The 24,219-nt window shown below is 45.6% G+C and overlaps 1 protein-coding gene across 3 annotated transcripts in view; it reads left to right on the top strand.

Moving 5' to 3' along the window:
• The window catches only part of ZNF709 (zinc finger protein 709), a 49,816-nt gene that overhangs the window by 5,252 nt on the left and 20,345 nt on the right, over positions 1-24,219 (top strand). For 2 of the 3 annotated variants that reach the window (XM_008967652.4, XM_034945714.3), the window contains exon 1: positions 13,624-23,583. The exons of the other annotated variant lie outside the window; for it this stretch is intronic. In XM_008967652.4, the coding sequence (XP_008965900.2) occupies positions 23,581-23,583 (3 nt within the window). In that variant the 5' untranslated portion in view covers positions 13,624-23,580. Of the gene's footprint in view, positions 1-13,623; positions 23,584-24,219 lie in introns of those variants that run through there. 3 annotated transcript variants of the gene reach the window in all.

The following is a 24,219-nucleotide window of genomic DNA, read 5'->3' as shown; positions in this document are numbered from 1 at the left end:
TTGATCCTGGTGACAATGTCATTCTTATTTATGTCTCCAAGTGCTAAATTATAAATTTTTTACATATTGGGAAAAAATTACTGAGTTGTATATTATGGATAAATTCATATTTAGTAGGAAATACTGATGGAGTATATCAATTAACCATTTGACCACTCATGCATGTGTGTTTATTCCTTGCAATTTGCCAATGCTTGGAATTATCTAACTTATTTATTTGTGCTCCTCGAGTGTTAAACACAGTCTCTGTGTAATTATATATTGCTTTTTACTGATTACCATTGCTGTCGAACATTTTTCCTATGTGGTCTTTTATCTTCCATGAAATGGTTTTCAGGCATTTTTTATGTTTAATTCATTTCCATGTTTATTGTATTCTTTCTTTACCTTTTTTTGTTATTTAGTTTTTATTTCATAATCATAAATTTAACTCTGCAATCCAGCTAGGCATGGAAGGGAATAAGGAAAACATGGAACCTAAAGGGAACTGTAGCAACAGCACAAAGATTCTAGGATACTGCAAGCAAATGGAGTGGAGGGGTTCTTTCCTGAGCTACCGAAGGAATGGTCTGGTGGGTGGTTAAGATAAAACACAAGCCAAACTTATTAGAGTTGTCCACAGTGAGCAATGGTGATCTTTTTGCTGGTCTTGCCATTCTTGGACCCAAAACACTCCACGGCCTCCACAATATTCATGCTTTTCACCTTGCCAAAGACCACATGCTTGCCATCCAACCACTAAGTCTGGGTAGTGGATGTTATTAGTGCTAAGAGAGCCCCTGTTAATGGCCAAGGGCTAGGATTTACTAGATGGTACGCATGGGTTTGCTGGGTCATTAAGTATTGTCTTGTAGATAGAGGCTCACTAGTAGTGTAAAAACATATGCTTGGATTAAAGCTATGACGAATTCAAAAATGGTTAATATAATCAAGATGTAAATCTGACTGAGGCTGTGGGTAGGTTGATTGATGTTAATACTGCGTGGCGCCTCCAATTAAATGAACAAGCAGAGGGCCAGCTGTAATACTGGCTGTTAGTCACACAGCTAAGGCTATTGGTTGAATGAAGAGGCTGGTGGTTTCTATAATTAGTAGTACGGGAATAAGTAAAATAGGTGTTTTCTGTGGTAGAAAATGGGCTAGGGATGCTTTTGTTTTGTGGTGCAAGCCAGTAATTACTGCTCCTGCTCATAGTGGAATAGCCATACCTAAGTTTATTGACAGTTGAGTAGTTGGTGTGAATGAGTGAGGTAAGAGCCCTAGTAAATTTGTTGAAACAAGAAGATCAGTGAAATTAGTATAAGGGAGCAGGTTCGGCTGGGCGTGGTGGCTTACACCTGTAATCCCAGCACTCTGGGAGGCTGAGGTGGGCAGATGCCTTGAGGTTGAGGCTGCAGTGAGCCATGGTGGTGCAACTGCACTCCAGCCTGGGTGACAGAGCAAGACTCTGTCTCAAAAAAAAAAAAAAAGGGGGGGGGTTGCCGGGCGCAGTGGCTCACACCTGTAATCCCAGCACTTTGGGTGGCTGAGGCAGGCGGATCACAAGGTCAGGAGTTTGAGACCAGCCTGACCAACATGGTGAAACCCTGTCTTTACTAAAAATACAAAAATTAGCCAGGTGTGGTGGTGCACACCTGTAATCCCAGGTACTCAGGAGGCTGAAGCAGGAGAACCTCTTGAACCCGGGAGGCAGAGGTTGCAATGAGCCAAGATCATGCCACTGCACTCCAGCCTGAGCGACAGAGTAAGACTCCATCTCAAAAAAACAAAAACAACAACAAAAAAGCAAGGGGATCAGGTTTGTCCTTTGATATTATGTATTATCATAATTTATTTTAGTATAAGTTGAATTATTAATAGTCACTAGTGTATAGAAATTAGCCAGTTTTTTTTTTCTTTTTTTTCTTTTTTTTTTTTGAGATGGAGTCTCACTCTGTCACCCAGGCTGGAATGCAGTGGCGCGATCTCGGCTCATTGCAACCTCCACCCCCCAGGTTCAAGCGATTCTCCTGCCTCAGCCTCCCGAGTAGCTGGGATTACAGGTACGCTGTAATTTTTGTATTTTTAGTAGAGATGGGGTTTCACCATCTTGGCCAGGCTGGTCTTGAACTCCTGACCTCATGATCCACCTGCCTCGGCCTCCCAAAGTGCTGGGATTACAGGCGTGAGCCACCGCGTCTGGGCAGAAATTAGCCAGTTGTTAATCAGATGGCTAGGTGATGGAAATATTTGGAAACAGGATAATTAGAATAACTGCAGGCAGGCTCGGCGTGGTGACTCATGCCTGTAATCCCAGCACTTTGGGAGGCCAAGGCAGGTGGATCACCTGAAGTCAGGAGTTCTAGACCAGCCTGGCCAACATGGTGAAATCCCGTCTTTACTAAAAAATACAGAAAATTAGCCGAGTGTGGTGGTGGGTGCCTGTAATCCCAGTTACTCGGGAGGCTGAGGCACCCGAAGGGCAGAGGTTGCAGTAAGCTGAGATTACGACATTGCACTCCAGCCTGGGCAACAAGAGCAAGACTCAGCCTCAAAAAAAAGAAAAAAAGAATAACTAGAGGCAATTCTACTATTGTTGGGGTAATGAAAGAGATGTTCATTTTATTTCTTAAGGGGTTTCATGTTTCTATATTTCAAAAGCTTTTAGTGTTGAGTTTGTTGTGTAGATGAATTTTGAAATTTTTAATTGAAATGGTGATAGGATTATGGATATGATAGTAATAAATCGTGTGGATGTGTCTAGTTGGGGCACTTCATTGTGGAAAGATCATAACTCAGTCTTTAACTTAAAAGGTTAGTACTGATTAGCTCTACAGTGATATTATAATATAGATGCTGACCAGTTTCGAAGTGTTTCAGGGGTACTAAACAAGTTCAAGAACAATGGGTATGAAGCTATGATTAGATCCACAGATTTCCGAGCACTGACTGTAGAAAGGCCTGATTGTGTAAATGTCAGGATTGCTTGGTTTAAACATCCTGGCATTGCATCTGTTTAGGCCTAATGATGGTAAGGTTCATGAATGTAGGATGTCTTTCGATGAAATTAATATTTGAATTGATGTTTCTACGGGGAAGGCTACTTGATTGTCAAATTCAAGTAGCTGCAGCTCTCCTGGTTTTAAGTCTGTTGTAGGAAATCTGTAGGAGTCAAAATTTAGGTCTTCATACTTTGTATATTCATAGCTTCAGTATCATCTATATATATACATATATTTTTTCAAGACAGAGTCTCACTCTGTTGCCCAGGCTGGAATGCAGTGGCACGATCTCGGCTCACTGCAAGCTCTGCCTCCCAGGTTCACGCCATTCTCCTGCCTCAGCCTCCCGAGTAGCTGGGACTACAGGCACCCACCACCACGCCTGGCTAATTTTTTGTATATTTAGTAGAGACGGGGTTTCACTGTGTTAGCCAGGATGGTCTCGATCTCCTGACCTCATGATCCGCCCGCCTCGGCCTCCCAAAGTGCTGGGATTACAGGCGTGAGCCACCGCACCCGGCCTTTTTGTTGTTGTTGGGACAGACTCTTACTCTGTCGCCCAGGCTAGAGTGCAATGGAACAATCTTGGCTCACTGCAACTTCCGCCTCCTGGGTTCAAGCGATTCTCCTGCCTCAGCCTCCCAAGTAGCTAGAATTACAGGCCCTGCCACTACGCCCGGCTAATTTTTTGTATTTTTAATAGAGATGGGGTTTCACCACGTTGGCCAGGCTGGTCTCGAACTCCCGACCTCAGGTGATCCGCACACCTTGGCCTCCCAAAGTGCTGGGATTACAGGCATGAGCCACCGCGCCTGGCCAGTATCATCTATAGTTTCTATGGTTAGGGAAAGGTTATTAATTTCATGTTGTATACAGAATATATAACGATGGAAGAGCAATTAAAGATAATAGGTAGAATAGTTCATACTGCCTCTACTTCTTGGGCATCTATAGCAGTAGATCCTACTGACAGGACATATGGAAATGTATTACAACATAATATGTATCATGTGGAATGATATCTAGCGATAGTATAATTCCAGTTAAACCTCCCACTGTGAATTGGAAAATGAAGCCTAGTGCTCAGAGTATGGCAGCGGATCATTTAATATTGCCTCCAGGTAGTGTTGTTAGTCAACTAAAGACCTTACTATCTGCAGGGATGGCAATAATTATGGTGGTAGATGTAGATCTGATCCTCCCACCTCAGCCTCCTGAGTAGCTGGGACTGTAGGTGTGTGCCACCATGCCTGGCTAATTTTTGTATTTTTTGTAGAGATGGGGTTTTGTCATGTTGGCCAGGCTGGTCATGAACTCCTGACCTCAAGTGATCTGCCCGCCTTGGCCTCCCAAAGTGCTGGGATTACAGGCGTGAGCCACTGTGCCCAGCCTAATTTAACCTAAATTTCTAGTTTATTGTTGAAAGTATTGGTGAGGGCCAGGCATAGTGGCTCATGCCTATAATCTCAGCACTTTGGGAGGCTGAGGCGGGCAGATCACTTGAGGTCAGGAGTTCGAGCTTAGCCCTGCCAACATGGTGAAACCCCATCTCTACTAAAAATACAAAAATTAGCCAGGCATGGTGGCACATGCCTGCAATCCCAGCTACTCGAGAGGCTGAGGAGGGAAGATCACTTGAATCTGGGAGGCAGAGGTTACAGTGAACCGAGGTCACACCCCTGCACTCCAGCCTGGGTAACTGAGCAAGACTTCATCTCAAAAAAGAAAAAAAACAAAAAAGAGAAAGTATTGGTGAGAGTAAGAGTGGTAGGAATAGGGTCCATACAGTAATGAGTGGTGATAAAAAGAGGGCTTGCTTTATAGTTTCTTCTTCTTCTTTTTTTTTTTTTTTTTTTTTTTTTTTTGTGTGACAGGGTCTCACTCTGTTTCCCAGGCTGGAGTGCAGTGGTGTGGCTTCCTGAGTAGCTGGGACTACAGGACCATTCCACCACACTTGGCTAATTTTTTAATTTTTTGTAGAGACGGGGTCTCTGTTGCCCAGACTGGTCTCAAACTCCCGGGCTCAAGCAGTCCTCCTGCTTCAGCCTCCTAAAGTGTTGGGATTAGAGGTGTGAGCCACCACACCTGGCCTTATATTTTCAAATTGTCATTTTATTTTTATGTTATTAGTTGTTGGGAATATCACTAGTGATGTGGAGTAAATTAGGCGTACGTAGAAACATTGATTAAATAGCGCTATGACAGCTCTATGTGTGGGGATAATAAGGCTATTTTGTTGTTAATTCTTGAATGATAACTCCTTTGGGTATAAATCCTGTAAGGGGGGTTAGTCCCAGTAGGGAAAAATGATAAGAATTGTGGAAGTAGTAGTGGTAACTTATTTCATATATAATGTAGTGATAATGTTATAGTACTTGTACTTAGATTAAATAATATAAATACTGTAATTGTTAGGGTTATGTAAATCAATAGATTTAGGATTGTGATAGAAGGGTTGTAGGCTAAAATTGTGATTATTCAGCCTATAGGAGCAACTGATGAGTAGGCCAAGATATTTCGGAGTTGTGTTTGGTTAAGTCGGCCTCAGCCCTCTTCGGGACGGATAGTGCTGCAATTGCCAGTAGCATATTTAGGTCTATTAAGGGTAGACTTGAAATATGATGGAGACTGGTGCTAGTTTTTGTTATGTAAGGAGGATTATTTATACCTGATGTTAATGAGATCCCTTGTGTTACTTCTGGGATTCAGAAATAGAACGGGGCACAGGGCGCAGTGGTTCACGCCTGTATTCCCAGCACTTTGGGATGCTGAGGCTGGCAGATCACTTGAGGTTAGGAATTCCAGACCAGCCTGGCCAACATGGTGAAACCCTGTCTCTACTAAAAATACAAAAATTAGCTGGACGTGGTGTCAGGCTCCTGTAATCCCAGCTACTTGGGAGGCAGAGACAGGAGAATCGCTTGAACCCGGAGGCAGAGGTTGCAGTGAGCCAAGATCGCTCCATGCCACTGCACTCCAGCCTGGGCAACAGAGGAAGATTCCATCTCAAAAAGAAAAAAAATGAAGTAGAAGGGGCTATTCCTAATTTTATCACAAGAGCTATGGTAACTGTTAGGAATGCTGCTTGGGTTAGTATTTTTGTGGTTTTCATTGTCCAGAGTACATTATATTGATAATAACAGCTATGATTAGAATTGTAGATGTGGTTGCTTGTGAAAGGAAGTATTGGTTCAATCTAAATACACAGATAGGTCCTGGCCAAGACATGCACTCAGGAGAGCTTTCAGGAGGGATTCAATCCCAAACTCCTGCTCCCAAATGCCAAGGAACTATCCAAACTGCCAACTCAAGTCAGCGGAATGTAGAACCCAGGCCCGGCAGGGCTCAACATGCAACACAGAGCAGCACACTCAGAGCACCAGCTCCCCCAGCCAGCAGCGCTCACCCCACATGCCAGCCACCACCTGGCAGAGCGAGTTAGTAATTCCAACAAGAGAACACAGACCAATAAGGTGATAAAGGTCCAGGCATCCTGTGCACGGCACCAATTGCCACGGTCACCCCAGAGGTGCAGTTCCAATGTTGACAGCGATGCCAGTGTGGTTATGGTGCACACATGCTGAGAGGGTATGAAAAGGTTTAATTACTAAGATGATTGAGGTCTCTGAGAAAAGCAGGCCAGGCCCCTCAAGCAGGCAAAATGGCTTGAGAGAGTAAGGAAAGGAGCCTGGACTGGGTGTTTACTGTGATTGGGGGTGGGGCAGTAGGAGAGTTCATTTCCCCTCGAGGGGAAAAGCTTCTTAGGTGGGACTCTCCAGCAAGGCCCAAGGAGGGAATGCCTCAGCTTTCTGAGCTTGTCCAGGTATTGTAAACAAAAAATAAAATCCAAAGCACCCTCCTGACTGAACAGACCCCTTCTTGGCCAAGGGAACCCCCTAACAAACCTAAACACTGAATTCCCAGGCCAGGCGCAGTGGCTCACACCTGTAATCCCAGCATTTTGGGACTGAGGATGGCTTGAGGCCAGGAGTTTGAGAACAGCCTGGGCAACACAGTGAGACCCCATCTCCACAAAGAAAGTAAAAATTAACTGGGCATGGTGGCATGCACCTGTAGTCCCAGCTACTCAGGAGGCTGAGGTAGGAGGATAGCTTGAGCCCAGGAGTTCAAGGCTGCAATAAGCTATAATATGACTGTGCCACTGCACTCCAGCCTGGTTAACAGAGTGAGACCCTGTCTTGAAAGAACAAAAACAATAAAAACTGAATTCCCAGCCATGGGAAGGGAGGTTGGACACACCCTGTTATAACCCCTCCCTTTTGGAGTTTAGGCACAACTGACCAGCATTAATGTTAAAATAGAGACCATAAAACTAACAAAACTCTTTATGACAATAAGATACCAAATTATAAATAAGACCTAAGGCCATGCTCTCCAAGGGTTAAGTCACAAACTCTAGGTCATTCCAACCCAGTGTATTGGTTAACAGATTTTCTTATCTTTTTTTTTTTTTTTTTTTTTTTGAGACAGGGTCTCTTGCTTTGTCACCCAGGCTGGAGTACAGTGACATAATCACTGCTCACCACAGCTTGGACCTCCCAGGCTCAAGTGATCCTCCCATGTAGCGGGGAATATAGGCATGTGCTGCCACACCCAGCTAATTGTTTTTACTTTTTTTGTTTTTTCTTTTGAGATGGAGTCTCACTCTGTCGCCCAGGCTAGAGTGCAGTGGTTCAGTCTTGGCTCACTGCAAGCTCCACCTCCCAGGTTTACGCCATTCTCCTGCCTCAGCCTCCTGAGTAGCTGAGACTACAGGCGCCCACCACCACGTCCAGCTAATTTTTTGTATTTTTAGTAGAGACGGGGTTTCACCGTGTTAGCCAGGATGGTCTCGATCTCCTGACCTCATGATCCGCCCACCTCGGCCTCCCAGCGTGCTGGGATTACAGGCGTGAGCTGCTGCGCCCGACCTCGTTTTTACTTTTTTTTTTTAGACGGAGTCTCGTTCTGTCACCCAGGCTGGAGTGCAGTGGCGCAATCTCAGCTCACTGCAACCTCCACCTCCCGGGCTCAAGGGATTCTTCTGCCTCAGCCTCCCAAATAGTTGGGACCACAGGCACACACACCACACCTAGCTAATTTTTGTATTTTTAGTAGAGACAGGGTTTCACCATGTTGGCCAGGATGGTCTTGAACTCCTGGCCTCAAGTAATCCACCTGCCTTGGGCTCCCAGAGTGTTGGGATTACAGGCATAAGCCACTGTCCCCAGCCTAATGCAATCTGTGTGCCACAGCCTCCCAAAGTGCTGGGATTATAGGCTCCTGAGCCCAGCTGTCTTCCTTAAACATTCCTTTCTTTTTTTTTTTTTTGAGACAAAGTTTCGCTCTTGTTGCCCAGGCTGGAGTGCAATGGCATGATCTCACCACAACCTCCGCCTCCTAGGTTCAAGTGATTCTCCTGCCTCAGCTTCCCGAGTAGCTGGGATTACAGGTGCCACCACTATGCTTGGCTAATTTTATATTTTTAGTAGAGACAGGGTTTCTCCATGTTGGTCAGGCTGGTCTTGAACTCCCGACCTCAGGTGATCCACCCGCCTCAGCCTCCCATAGTGCTGCGATTACAGGCATAAGCCACCGCGCCCGGCCCAAACATTCATTCTTTTCTAATGACTCCAAATGTTTAGACACAGCTTTACTCCTTTAGCCAACTGTAAATCAAAGAACCTCTGAATCTACCTATAACCTGTAAGCCCCTGCTTCAAGATATTCTACCTTTTCAGGTCAAATCAATGCCTACCTTCCATGTACTGATTTATGTCTGCCTGCAATTCCTGTCTTTCTAAAATGTATAAAACCAAACTGTAGCTGGGTGCTGTGGCTCGTGCCTGTAATCCCAGCACTTTGGAAGGCTGAGGCCAGCAGATCACTTGAGGCCAGGAGTTCAAGACCAGCCTGGCCAACAGGGCAAAACCCCATCTCTACTAAAAATACAAAAAATTTAGCCAGGCATGGTGACGCAGGCCTGTAATCCCAGCTACTTAGGAAGCTGAGGCACAACAATTGCTTGAACCTGGGAGGCTGAGGTTGCAGTGAGCTGAGATTGTGCCACTGCACTCCAGCCTGGGCGACAGAGCGAGACCCTGTCTCAAAAATACCAAATAACTGTAACCTGGCTGCCACTGGTGCACTTTCTCAGGACTTCTTGAGACTGTGTTTTCTGGGCCGTGGTCACTCATACTGACTCAGAATAAAGCCTTAAAATATTTGACAGTTTGGTGATTCCATTGACAGTGGGCAGCTGTTAGAAAGAAGAGGGGGGTTGACACTGAATCTGCCAACAGTCAAATACCAGAAAGGGTGGAGTCCAACTACTCATTACAAGAGCAAACATGGATAAGAAAAACATGCATTTGCAATTGCTTGTTTTTGTTGTTGTTGTTGTGTGAGACGGAGTTTCACTCTTGTTGCCCAGGCTGGAGTGCAATAGCGTAATCTCAGCTCACCACGACCTCAGTCTCCTGGGTTCTAGTGATTCTCCTGCCTCAGCCTCCCGAGTAGCTGGGACTACAGGCGCCCGCCTCCTGAGTAGCTGGGACTACAGGCACCTGCCACCACGCTCAGCTAATTTTGTATTTTTAGTAGAGACAAGGGTTCTCCATGTTGGTCAGGCTGGTCTCGAACTCCAGACCTCAAGTGATCCGCCTGCCTCGGGCTCCCAAAGTGCTGGGAATACAGGCGTGAGCCACCCCGCCTGGCCTGCAATTGCTTGTTTTAATAAAGAAACACTAATAGGATGCACAAGGAATTACCAAAAGTTTTTACGAAGGGCAGGGTGGCTGGAGCAAGAATCCTGGAATGAACCAGGATATGCTTGACAGTGAGTCTTATTTTAGATTTTCCTGTCTCATAGATTTTTTTTTTAACCTTCACAAGTATTATCTCTCTAAAATGAATGGAGGCCTGGTGCAGTGGCTCACACTTGTAATCCCAGCACTTTGGGAGGCCGAGCTAGGAGGATCACTTGAACTCAAGAGTTCAAGACCAGCCCGGGCAACCCTGCCGGTTGGTGAAACCCTGCCTCTACAAAAAATACAAAAATTAGCCAGGCATGGTGGTATGTGCCTGTAGTTCCAGCTACTCAGGAGGCTGAGTTGGGAGGATCACTTGAGCAGGGGAGGCTGAGGCTGCAGTGAGCTATGATCGATCGTGCCACTGTACTCCATCCTGGGTGACAGAGCAAGACCCTGTCTAAAAATATACATTAAAAAGGCCAGGCACGGTGGCTCACGCCTGTAATCCCAGCACTTTGGGAGGCCGAGGCAGGCAGATCACCTGAGGTCAGGAGTTCGAGACCAGCCTGACCAACATGGAGAAACCCCATCTCTACTAAAAATACAAAAAGATTAGCTGGGCATGGTGGCACATGCCTGTAATCCCAGCTACTCGGGAGGCTGAGGCAGGAGAATCACTTGAACCTGGGAGGTGGAGGTTGCTGTGAGCCAAGATTGTACCATTGCACTCCAGCCTGGGCAACAAGAGTAAAACTCCGTCTCAAAAAAAATAAAAAATAAAAAAACAAATAAAATGAACGAAGATATTTATCTGCACTATATTTTACTATTAAAGTCTAAATAATGTAGTTTTTTTAAAAATTTTAAGTTGTCTTCATTAAGATTTAATCCTTTATACACTTTTAAAAGTGTAAACTATACGAAATGTAAAATTTCAAATCTTAAGAGAATCTGCATCATAGCATGTCTGTCCACTGTATCTCACACTGAGGGGTATTTTCAGGAAAGAGTAGCATATTATAGACTGGGCGCGGTGGCTCACGCCTGTAATCCCAGCACTTTGGGAGGCCGAGGCGGGCGGATCACGAGGTCAGGAGATCGAGACCATCCTGGCTAACATGGTGAAACCCTAGCTCTACTAAAAATACAAAAAAATTAGCCAGGCGTGGTGATGGGCACCTGTAGTCCCAGCTACTCAGGAGGCTGAGGCAGGAGAATGGCGTGAACCCGGGAGGTGGAGCTTGCAGTGAGCCGAGATGGCGCCACTGCACTCCAGCCTGGGCAACAGCGCGAGACTCTGTCTCAAAAAAAGAGTAGCATATTATAATACATTAGGGTTTGGATATAACCATTAAATGTAGTAGAATTTTTCAAAGATTACACAAGCTTTGAGGAGTAGTTTTCCTCGTATCAATTAAAACAGGAATCCATTTGCCCTGGGAATAGTAGAGCCTTTGAAGTTTGAAAGTTTTCTAGGGATATGCACACACACAAACTAATGTAAAAATAAAAATGCACCTGAGAAGTTAAACATATCCATCTCACACCATGAGCTTCTTTTGCCTGAAAGGAATAAAAATTCTATTTGGTTCCAGGATTTGCTTCTCTTACATCATATTTCTCAATCAACTTAAATTTTCAAAGACCAACAAACTAAAAATCCTACAGACTCATACAGGGAATAAAATTACAAAATGTTAAAGGAAACTGGAGTTAAAGTGCTGCAATATTCAATAGAAAAAGGAATCCAAAGGAAAGAAACACAAACATTGAATCAGCGCAGATAAGCAGCCTGCTTCTCCGCAATTCAGAAGAAAAACCAACATCCAGAAGGTTAAACACATACCAAAGCTTGGAGTCCACACTCTCTCCCTGTTGGGGTATAGTCCCTAGAGTGGAACAGTCCCTGGTGACAGCAGGGACACCTGAGCAGCCACAGGAATGAACTCCGGGAGCAGAGAATGCCCCTTCCCACTCGTTCTCGTAAGTGACGAAACTGTCAGCTGGATTCAGATGAAGGTTCTGACACAAATGAACTCCCAAAGTCATTAACACCCATGTCCAGGAGACAGAACTTGTAACTTTCACAGACTTTTTCAATATGGAAAAATTACACCACGAGTGTACCCTAATGTGAAAGCAAAACTCAAACCTAATGTCTAAAAGTAGACCCAAGGAAACTACAATTACAACCTAGACAATTAAAACCCTCCCGGTTCCCCTAAAACCGCGTGCGGTTCCCAGCATTCCAGTGCTCTGTAGCTTCTCTCTGTATAAAGAGCTCCTTCCTTGGTGGGTGTGAGCAAGTAGGACACTTGCAGGGAAGGCTCCCCAGGAAGACCCATCTGGGCTTTCAATGACCTCCCTTTGCAGGCTCAAGAGTGGTCTTAGCTTGAAGTCACTAGTCTCTGGCTGCTGCTCCCCAGTCATGTGGCTTTCAGCCGCTATTGATGTTTATTTTTTTGAGACAGGGTCTCCCTCTGTCACCCAGGCTGTAGCGCAGTGGCGAGATCATAGCTCACCGCAGCCTCGACCTCCAGGGCTTGGGCTTAAGTGAGCCTCCCACCTCAGCCCCCTGAGTACCTGGGACTACAAGCACAGGCCATCATGCAGCTAATTTTTGTATTTTTAGTAGAGACGAAGGTTTCACCATGTTCGTCAGGCTGGTCTCGAACTCCTGACCTCAAATGATCCACCCACCTCGGCCTCCCAAAGTGCTGGGATTACAGGCGTGAGCCATCACGCCCGGCTGAAAGACGGGAACTTTCAAAGTTGCTTTTCTGGTAAACGTTAGAGCAGAGGGGACTTTCTTTATCATGTTGGCTAAAACTGGCCTGTTGGGGATTTGACCAGCATCTCTTTCTCTCCTGATAATTTGTAAGGTCAGATAAACAACTTAGTTTCAGCTTGGTAGCGAGGAACGTCCCCATGGGTAACTCATTTTGGTTTGGTCTGTTGGTCTAGTGCAGGAGCTCAGTCTAAACCAATGGCTTCCTACAAATTGTATTTAACAGGGCGAATAATAATAATATGAATTGGAGAGGGAAAGCTTCATTTGGAATGAAAGAAGGAATTGGCAAATTTAGGGATTTCCTGTCAGTCCTAGGAAGAGCTAGGCTGGAAAACGGGGTCGTGGATTTGAGATCCTGTTTTCACACGTTTGTAAAATTAAGGGGCAAACCGGTCCCCCTGGGGAAAAAGAAGAGACTGGGGACCCCACGGACCACCGCTCCTCCCACGCACGAACGCCACACTCGAGCCGGGATTCCTTCTCTCCTATGACCCTCCCGTGATCCCCACACAATCTTGGAAGACGCGGGGCTACGGGCATGGAGCTGCCCACAGAGGGCTCCGGGACCCGGGCCTCAGTAGCCGCGCGGGGACAGGACAGGACTCCCGGGATCCTGGCTGCCGGCCCAGCTTCACTCTGCGGCGGGAAGAGGCCGAGGGCCGAGCTGCGCCAGGGGGACTCGGGTCCACAGACCCAGGAGTGGCCGCGGGCAGGCCCGGTTCCCGCCACAGCCGGTTCCGGCCAGCAGCTCTTCAGGTCTCGGGATTCCAGGCCCCGCACAGTCACCATTTCCCGGCTTCCGCGGTGTCCCCACCCCCTAACTACGACTCCCTCTGCCAGTGCGGGTCCCAGAGCGACAGAGGCTGCCGCAGAGCCACGTAGCGACGTTCGAGGCAGGAGAGACACAAACCGGAACTCGCGCCACCGTATCCACGCGCCTTTGTACAGGGCGGTCCCACCCACCGCTCCGGCGGCGTCTCCAATTGGACAGTTTGTGAGGTTCCACCCCCTGTTGCCTGAGTCACATCTCAGACGGAGGTCAGGTAGCTGAGCGATCCAGCTTCCACTTTTGTCCCTGAAACTGTCCTGCCAGAGACATTTGCATTATACCAGAACTTTATATGCTAGATATAAAGGCCCTCAGACCGGACACTGGCGTTTACCTGAAGAAACTTCTGAACGGGGACATAGGTGTGCGCGCAGGGAATGCCAGACAAGAGTTTCCAGATAAAGCGAACCCCTTGATGACTGACTCTTTGAGGAGTAAATCCACAGCAAAAGGGCCCTGGAGGCAAGGCCATACTGGATCAGGAGAGTCAGATATTCTCCAGAGGACAGTGGCTTGGCATCATGCTGCCAGGACACCCAGAACTGTGACCCCGTAGGTTCACAGAGACCAGGCAATGTTTACATTTTTAATTTTAAGTTTTGTTGTGGGTACATAGTAGGTGTATATATTTATGGGTTACATGAGATATTTTGATGTAAGCATGCAATGCTTAATAATCACATCATGGTAAATGGGGAATCCATCAACTCAAGCATTTATCCTTTGTGTTACAAAAAAGCCGATTACACTCTTTTAGTTATTTAAAAATGTGCAACCAAATTATTTTTTACTATAATCACCCTATTATGCTAGCAAATACTAGGTCTCATTCATTCTATTTTTTGTGGCCATTAACCATCTTCACTTCCCCTTCCCCCAACCCCCGCACTACCCTTTCCAGCCTCTGGTAACCATCCTTCTACTCTCTATCTCCATGAGGTCAATTGTTTTAATTTTTTGCTCCCAAAAATAAGTGAGAACATGTGAAGTTTGTCTTTCTGTGCCTGGCTTATTTCGCTTAACATAATGACCTCTAATTCCATCCAAATTGTTGCAAATGACAGGATCTCATTCTTTTTTATGGCTGAATAGTACTCCATTGTGTATTTGGAACTTTTTTTTTTTTAATCCATTCATCTGTTGAGGGACAGTTAGGTTGCTTCCAAATCTTGGGGATTGTGAATAATGCTGCAATAAACATAGGAGTGCAGATATCTCTCTTCAATACATGGATTTCCTTTCTTTGGGGTATTTACCTAAAAGTGGGGTTGCTGGATCAAATGGCAGCTCTATTTTTATTTTTTTTGTGTGTGGAACCTCCAAACTGTTCTCTATAGTGGTTGTACTAATTTACGTTCCCACCAACAGTGTACAAAGGTTCCCTTTTCTCCACATCCTCTCCAGCATTTGTTACTGCCTGACTTTTGGATAAAAGCCATTTTAACAGGGGTGAGATGATATCTCATTGTATAATAGTTTTGATTTGCATTTCTCTGATGATCAATGATGTTGGCCTTTTCATATAACGGTTTGCCATTTGCATGCCTTCTTTTGAGAAATGTCTTTTCAGATTTTTTGCCTATTTTTAATCCGATTATTAGATTTTTTTTTTTTTTTTTTTTTTTTTTTGAGACGGAGTCTCGCGCTGTCGCCCGGGCTGGAGTGCAGTGGTGTGATCTCGGCTCACTGCAAGCTCTGCCTCCTGGGTTCACGCCATTCTCCTGCCTCAGCCTCCTGAGTAGCTGGGACTACAGGCACCCGCCACCACGCCCAGCTAATTTTTTTTGTTTTTTTTTGTATTTTTAGAAGAGACGGGGTTTCACCGTGTTAGCCAGGATGGTCTCGATCCCCTGACCTCGTGATCCACCTGTCTTGGCCTCCCAAAATGCTTGGGATTACAGGCGTAAGCCACTGCGCCCGGCCTATTAGATTTTTTCTATAGTTTTTTTGGAGCTCCTTATATATTCTGGGGTTTTTTTTATTTTGTTTTTGTTTTTGTTTTTGTTTTTTTGAGATGGAGTTTTGGTCTTGTTGACCAGACTGGAGTGCAATGGTGCGATCTCAGCTCACCGCAACCTCCGCCTCGCGGGTTCAAGCAATTCTCCTGCTTCAGCCTCTCCAGTAGCTGGAATTGCAGGCATGTGCCATCATGCCCTGCTAATTTTGTATTTTTAGTAGAGACGGGGTTTCTCCATGTTGGTCAGGCTGGTCTCAAACTCCTGACCACGTGATCCGCCCGCCTCGGCCTACCAAAGTGCTGGGATTACAGGCGTGAGCCACTGCGCCCAGTCTATATTCTGGTTATTAATTCCTTGTCAGATGGGTAGTCTGCAAATATTTTCTCCCATTCTGTAGCTTGTCTTTTCACTTTGTTGTACAGAAGCTCTTTACTTAATGTGACCCCTTTATCTATTTTTGCTTTGGTTGCCTGTGCTTGTAGGGTATTACTCAAGAAATCTTTGCCCACTCCAATGTTCTGGAGAATTTCCCTATATTTTCTTTTAGTAGTTTCATAGTTTAAGGTCTTAGATTTGAGTCTTTAACTGATTTTGATTTTATTTTTGTATATGGTGAGAGAGAAAGGTCTGTTTCATTATTTTGCATATGGTTATCCAGTTTTCCCAGTCTCTTTATTGAAGAGACTGTCCTTTTCCCAATGTATGTTCTTGGCACCTTTGTCAAAAATGAGTTCACCATAGATGTATGGATTTATCTCTGGCGTCTCTATTCAGTTCCACTGATCTTTGTGTCTGTTTTTATTCCACTACCATGCCATTATGGTTACTGTAGCTCTAAAGTTAGATAGTATGATTTATAGTCATATTTAAATAATTTAAAATCAGGTAGTATGATTCCTCCAGTTTTGTACTTTTTGCTTAGGATAGCTTTGGCTATTCTGGGTCTTCTTTGGTTCCATATACATCTTAGGATGTTTTTTTCTATTTGTGTGAAGAGTGTCATTGGTATTTTGATTGGGATTGCATTAAATCTCTAGATTTCTTTGGTTAGTATGGACATTTTAACAATAGTGATTCTAGGCCGGGCGCGGTGACTCACGCCTGTAATCCCAGCACTTTGGGAGGCCGAAGCGGGCGGATCACGAGGTCAGGAGATCGAGACCATCCTGGCTAACACGGTGAAACCCCATCTCTACTAAAAATACAAAAAATTAGCCGGGCGAGGTGGCGGGCGCCTGTGGTCCCAGCTACTTGGGAGGCTGAGGCAGGAGAATGGCGTGAACCCCGGGGGGCGGAGCCTGCAGTGAGCCGAGATGGCGCCACTGCACTCCAGCCTGGGTGACAGAGCAAGACTCCGTCTCAAAAAAAAAAAAAAAAAAAAAAAAAAAAAGTGATTCTTCCAATGCATGAACATGAGTATCTTTTCATTTTTTTGTCCTCTTCAATTTCTTGCATCAATGTCTTATAGTTTTCATTGTAGGTATTGTTCACTTCTTTGGGTAAGTTAATTCCTAGGTATTTAATTGTAGCTATTATAAATGGGATTACTTTATTGACTTCTTTTTTAGATTGTTTGCTGTTGGCATATAGAAATGCTACTGATTTTTGTATGTTGATTTTGTATCCTGGAACTTTACTGAATTGGGTTATCATTTCTAATAGTTTTTCAGTGGAGTCTTTTTTTTTTTTTTTTTTTTTTTTTTTTGAGACAGAGTCTCACTCTGTCGCCCAGGCTGAAGTGCAGTGGTACGATCTCAGCTCACTGCAACCTCGCCTCCTGGGTTCAAGCGATTCTTCTGCCTCAGCCTCCTGAGTAGCTGGGAGTACAGGTGCACGCCACCATGACCAGCTAATTTTTGTATTTTTAGTAGAGACAGGGTTTCACCATATTGGCCAGGCTGGTCTCAAACTCCTGACCTTGTGATCCACCTGCCTCGGCCTCCCAAAGTGCTGGTTGGTGGAGTCTTTAGTTTTTTCCAGATATAGGATTATAATATTTGCAAATTCAACAACACATTAAAAATGTAATGCATCGTGACCAAGTGGGATTTATCCCAGGGGTGCAGGGTTGGTTCAACATATTGATAGTGTTCTATGAAGCACAAAAGCTATTTACTTTTATGAGGCCCAAATTATGTGTGTGTGTGTGTATATATATGTGTGTGTGTGTATTCTATTGCACACACACATCAATTTTTGCTTTTGCTGTCATATGTAAGAATTCTTTTTTCCTTTTGTTTTTTGAATAGAGACGAGGGTCTCACTATGTGGCCCAGGCTGGTCTCAAACTCCTGACCTCAAGTGATCTTCCCACTTTGGCCTCCCAAAGTACTGGGATTACAGGCATGAGCCACCATACTTGGCTGCATATGTAATGATTCTTTTTTTTTTTTTTTTGAGATGGAGTCTCACTCTGTCATCCGGGCTAGAGTGAAGTGGCATGATCTCAGTTCACTGCAACCTCCACCCCCCCCGGGTTCAAGTGTTTCTCCTGCCTCAGCCTCCTGAGTAGCTGGGATTACAGGCATGCACCACTATGCCAGGCTAATTTTTTGTATTTTTAGTACAGATGGGGTTTCACCACATTGGCCAGACTGGTCTCAAACTCCTGACCACAGGCTATCCGGCCCCCTCGGCCTCTCAGAGTGCTGGGAATACAAGCGTGAGACACTGCACCCGGCCTGCATATGTAAGAATTCTTTGCCAGATCCAAGATTATCAATATTTCCCACCTTTTTTTCCTAGGATTATTATAATTTCACCTCTTATGTTTTGATCTGTGATCTATTTCGGTGAATTACCATATATTGGGTGATGTAGGGGTCCAACTTCATTCTTTTGCATGTGGCTATCCAGTTGTCTCAGCACCAATTTATGAAAATAATAGTCTTTGCATATTCTTGGCAGCATTTTGAAAGTCATTTGAGTATATATATATATATATATATATATATGAGTTTATTTCTGGGATTTCAATTCTATTCCATTGATCTCATCTATTTGACATTATAATTTTGCATTTACTGGAGACTGAATGACACAAATTGTAATCAGAAAACCATGGAGTTCTTCCCAGTTTGGAGAAAGGTAACAGTCATCTGCATAGTGCAAACCATCTCAGGTTTTTCTGATGAACAGGGTGATATCTAGCCAAATCCACAGTGATTTCCCAGCTGACAAATCCAAAAGAACTATGGAAGTTTAGAGGGCAATTATCCAAGTTAGAATTGCAGCAAGCTACAGACAGAGGGTATTATTTTGATTTTCATCCCAATTTAGTTAAAAATAAGGTATATGGCCGGGGGCGGTGGCTCACGCCTATAATCCTAGCACTTTGGGAGGCCGAGGCTGGTGATTGCCTGAGCTCAGGAGTTCGAGACCAGCCTGGGCAACATGGTGAAACCCCGTCTCTACTAAAATACAAAAGAAATTAGCTGGATGTGGCGGTGTGCACCTGTAGTCCCAGCTGCTCGTGAGGCTGAGGCAGGAGAATTGCTTGAACCCAGGAGACGGAGGTTGCAGTGAGCCGAGTTTGCCACTGCACTCCAGCCTAGGTGACAGAGTGAGACTCTGTCTCTACCAAAAAAAAAAAAGTATATTTGACATTTTCAATCTTTAATGCTTTTTTAAACAAGAGAAATAGCTGGGTAATTTTTGTTTCAATGATCCACAAAGACCCAAAAGCCCATGAAACTGTCCACAGGTATCATTTCCATATGGTAGACCTCCAGCACACGTTAGGGAAGATGGAAAAAAAAAAAAAGTTAACAGCTTTGTGTTTTACTAGAGAGCAATTAAAACCTAATTTTTGTCCAACATTTCAATGACATATATGCATCTCACTATATGTCATTGGAAATTAATGTGATATAATCATTAGTATTTCATTTGACTAGCCCCATCCAACCATACATCCTATCTTATGAATGAAAAATTTGAAGTATAGGGAGCACAAGGTCTTGCCTACATTCCTATAGCCCACAGTGCTAATGGAATCTCTCCGTCTTTTTTTTTTTTTTTAGATGGAATCTCACTCTGTCACCCAGGCTGGAGTGTAGTGGCGTGATCTCGGCTCACTGCAACCTCCGCTTCCCAGGTTCAAGCGGTTCTCCTGCCTCAGCCTCCCGAGTAGCTGGGATTACAGGTGCACACAACTGTGCCCAGTTAATTTTTGTATTTTTGGTAGAGACAGGGTTTCACCATGTTGGCCAGGCTGGTCTTAAACTCCTGACCTCATGATCTACCCACCTCGGCCTCCCAAAGTGCTGGGATTACAGGCGTGAGCCATCGCGCCCAGCCCCGTAATCTCTCAGTTTTGAAGTTTGAATGTGTGCCACCACCTGTACTGGGCACTGTCAAAAACAGAAAACTTGGCAGGGCACTGTGGTTCACGCCCGTAATCCTAGCACTTTGAGAGGCTGAAGCGGGCGGATCACCTGAGGTCGGGAGTTTGACACCAGGTTCACCAACATGGAGAAACCCCGTTTCTACTAAAAATACAAAATTAGCCGGGTGTGATGGTGCATGCCTGTAATCCCAGCTACTCGGGAGGCTGAAGCCGGAGAATTGCTTGAACCCAGGAGGCGGAGGTTGTGGTGAGCTGAGATGGCGCCACTGCACTCCAGCTGGGGCAACAAGAGTGAAATTCTGTCTCAAAAAAAAAAAAAAAAAAAAAAAAAAAACTCAGAACACTGCAGGTACTGTATCAATGTTTACAAATAAGTCGTCAAATTTGAAAACAGGACTAATAAGACTACTTTGTGTTCCATTTATATGACATTCTGAAAAAGGCAAAGGTATAAAGTTGTAAAAGAGAATAGTGGTTAAGAGTGGAGGAGTGGGCCAGGCGTGGTGGCTCACGCCTGTAATCCCAGCACTTTGGGAGGCCAAGGGGGTGCGGATCACAAGGTCAGGAGATCGAGACCATCCTGGCTAACACGGTGAAACCCCAGCTCTGCTAAAAATACAAAAAAAATTAGCCGGGCGTGGTGACAGGCGCCTGTAGTCCCAGCTACTCGGGAGGCTGAGGCAGGAGAATGGCGTGAACCTATGATCAGGAGTTCGAGACCAGCCTGGCCAACATGGTGAAACCCGGTCTCTACTAAAAATACAAAAATTAGCTGGAGTGGTGACGGGCATCTGTAGTCCCCAGCTACTCAGGAGGCTGAGGCAGGAGAATCGCTTGAACTCAGGAGGCGGAGTTTGCAGTGAGCTGAGATTTTGCCACTGCAGTCCAGCCTGGGTGACAGGGTGAGAGTCTGTTTCAAAAAAGAAGTGAAAATCAATTGGGAAGAGATCTAAGAATTAAATCAAGATATAGTGTAGACTGTAGGCCTACTGTTTTTCAGGAGATAACTGGAGAATAAGATTTTTCGGGCCAGGCGTGGCGGCCCAGGCCTGTAATCCCAGCACTTTGGGAGGCCGAGGCAGGCGGATCACCTGAGGTCAGGAGTTCAAGTCCAGCCTGGCCAACATGGTGAAACCCTGTCTCTATAAAGAATACAAAAAAATTAGCTGGGCATGGTGGCAGGTGCCTGTAATCCCAGCTACTTGGGAAGCTGAGCCAGGAGAATCACTTGTACCTGGGAGGCGGAGGTTGCAGTGAGCCGAGACTGTGCCACTGCACTCCAGCCTAGGCAACAAGAGTGAAACTCCATCTCAAAAAAAAAAAAAAAAAAAAAAGATTTTTTGGGGGAGGGAGGGGGATCTGCAGGTGTCATATCAAAATAGAAATTATTTCTTTAAGCTGGGCATGCTAGTGCACACCTGTAGTCCCACTTACTTGGGAGGCTGAAGCAGTCCAGCCTGGGTAACATAACAAGATTACATCTTAAAAAAACAAAAACAGAAAACAGAAAAATGAACAGAGCCTGAGAAATATGCAGGACACTATTTAGTTGACCAATATGTGTGTAATAGAATTTCCCAAAGGAGAGGAGAAGAGTCTGGCAGCTCTTCAAAGATTAAAGATAGAATTACCATGTAACCCATCGATTCCATTCCTAAGTGTATTCCCAAGAGAAATGAAATCCTATGTCTACAGAAAAACTTGTACATGGATGTTTATAGCAACCTTATTAATAACAACTAAAAGGTGGATACAAACCAAATGCCTATTAATGGATGAATGGATAAACAAAATGGGCTATATTGGTACAATGAAATATTGTTTTACTGTAAACAACAAATGAAGTATTGATACAAACTTCAATGTAAATGTCCCTTGAAACAGTTATGCTAAGTGAATGAAGTTAATCTCACAAAGAACACATAGTATATGATTCCATTCCAAGTCTACAATGGGAAAGCTATATAGCAACTGAAAGTAAATTAATGGTTGCTTAGGACAGAGGCTTGGAGGAGGAAGATGGAAAGATAGGACAGTGACAGCCAAAGGCTACAGGGGTTTCCTTTTTTTTTCCTTCCTTCCTTCCTTCCTTCCCTCCTTCCTTCCTTCCCTCCCTCCCTCCCTCCCTCCCTCCCTCCCTTCCTTCCTTCCTTGTGACAGGGTCTCACTCTGTCACCCAGGCTGGAATGCAGGATCACAGTTGACTGTAGCCTTGACCTCCTGGGTTCAAACAATCCTCGAGCCTCAGCCTCCCCAGTAGCTGGGACTACAGGTGTGCACCACCATGCCCTAATTTTTAAAAAATTTTCTTAGAGATGGGGGAAGGGGGGCCTCACTATGTTGCCCAGGCTGATCTCAAACTCCTGGGCTCAAGCAGCCCTCCCACCTAAGTTTCCTAAAGTGCTGGAACTACAGGTGTGAGCCATCATGCCCTGCCCATTAGTAGGTTTGATCCAATATCTTAAGTATATTGAGTTTCCTAGTACATGCCAAATTTACATAATCTTTTGTGGTTTTTTAAATAATCTCAGTCAAAATGGAATTAATTGCCTTATCGATATCATAGCCATTTACATTTCAAAGTTCTCTAGGGGCTGGGTGCAGTGGCTCATGCCTGTAATCCTAACACTTTGGGAGGCTAAGGCCAGCAGATCACTTGAGCCCAAGAGTTCAAGATCAGCCTGGGTAAGATAGTGAGATCCTGTTTCTACAAAATAAAAATAAAAAGAAAGAAAGAAATTAGTCAAGCATGGTGGCACGTGCCTGAGGTTCCAGCTACTCAGGTGGCTGAGGTGGGAGGATTGCTTGAGCCCAGAAGGTCGAGGCTGCAGGGGGCTCTGATTGCACCACTGCATTCCAGCCTGAGGGACAAAGAAGGGCCCTGTCTCAAAAACAAAAACCACAAACCAAACAAACATAAAGGATCCACAAAAGTTCTCTAGGGACATAGTCAAAAACTGGTCCGAAATAAATATCCTTCCAGTGTTCAGTTTTACTGAACACATCTCATGGCTTTGGGTTTAACTGAAAATAATTCCTCACTGGGCACGGTGGTTCATGCCTGTAATCCCAACACTTTGGGAAGCCAAGGAGGATCACCTGAGCCCAGGAGTTCGAGACTAGCCTGTGCAACATAGTGAGACCACCCCACCACCGCCATCTCTACCGGAAAAAAAAAAAAGGAACTCCTTCTCTCAGACTAGGGCTTTGGGGTCCAAACTTCCCACTAGAGCAAAGTGTGGGGGGAGGGAAGGGATGGGTGACGGCCTAAACCCTGTCAGTTGTCAAAGATTAAAACGTAGTCACTCTTTGTTAGGTATGATGAGGTCACTCTGTCACTCTAAGTGTCTGTATTTGTAAACAAGAGTCAGAAATCCATGAATGGCCTCGCAGCCTTATGCTAAGTCTGGGAGCGTCTGACCCTTCCGTTCTAGTCTGGCATGGCCCGGGCGCCCTTTTTCGCTGTGGACAAAGAGCCTTTATCTGGAAACTGAGCCTGGAATTTCCTGCGCTGTGCACGCTTGTGTCTCCGCGCTCAGAAGGAGCTGCAGGAAGACACCAGTGCCCGACCCCGGGTACGTTAACAAATTCTGCTTAGACGCAAATATCCGTGGCAGGGGAACAGATTCCTGACCCCGGACGAATGCAGGTTGCTTAGAGACGCGACTTCCCCACTAGCTGTCACTCAGGCAACGAAGGCGGGTCCAAGAGTGCAATGTCCAATCAGGGGCGCCGCCGGGAAGGCGGGCGGAGGGGCGCTGCGCAAACGGCGAGGGCGTGGCTACCAGCCGCGGCGCTCCGCTTTGGGGTCTCCTCACCCCAGAAGGGCCTCAGGTGGAGGAAGGGCCACAGGTGGAGGTAGGACCTGTGCTGGCCGCGGGAGAGGTAAACAGGACACCAGGACATCCCAGAGTCTGGGAAATGGTAAGTGTGCGGGGCTGGGGTTCTTGAGATGGGAGAGAGGGGCGGGTTGAAACCGGCCGGATCTGGCTGTGGTGGGACCCAGGCCTCCCCGCCGTTGTCTCCCGGGTCTGTGGACCCGAGTCCTCCTGGCGCAGCTCGGCCCTCGGTCTCTTTGGCCGCAGGATGGGGCTGGGCCGGCAGCCGGGACCCCGGGCGTCTTGTCAAGTCCCTGCGCGGCGACTGCGGCCCCAGTCCCGGAGCCCTCTCTGGGCAGCTCCGAGCCCGCAGCCTCGCGTCTCCCCAGATTGTGCTGGGGCACGGGAGGGTCATGGGGGGAATCCCGTCTCGGTCGTGGGGTTCGTGCGTGGGAGGAGCAGTGTTGTGTGGGGTCCTCAGTCCCTCTGTTCTTCCCAAGGGAGGCCTCGTTTCTCAAGGTTTCCAAGTGTATGGGAAGCCAGATCTCAAACCCACGACCGTGTCCTCCAGCCTGGCTCTTCCCAGAGCTGGGATTAAATCCCTAAATTTCTAGATCTCTTTCAAATGCCAGTGTCTTCTCTCCAGTTCACAACGTCGTTATTTCAACCAGACGCAGTATTTTAATTATCCTTTTTGTACAGAGGAATGGATGGTTTTTAAAAAAGATTTAACATATGCTTT

The sequence above is a fragment of the Pan paniscus genome, chromosome 20 (assembly GCF_029289425.2).
Source record: "Pan paniscus chromosome 20, NHGRI_mPanPan1-v2.0_pri, whole genome shotgun sequence".
NCBI classification, from domain to species: domain Eukaryota; kingdom Metazoa; phylum Chordata; class Mammalia; order Primates; family Hominidae; genus Pan; species Pan paniscus.
The sequence above is the reverse complement of the archived record's forward strand: the minus strand, read 5'-3'. Positions and strand labels throughout refer to the sequence as shown.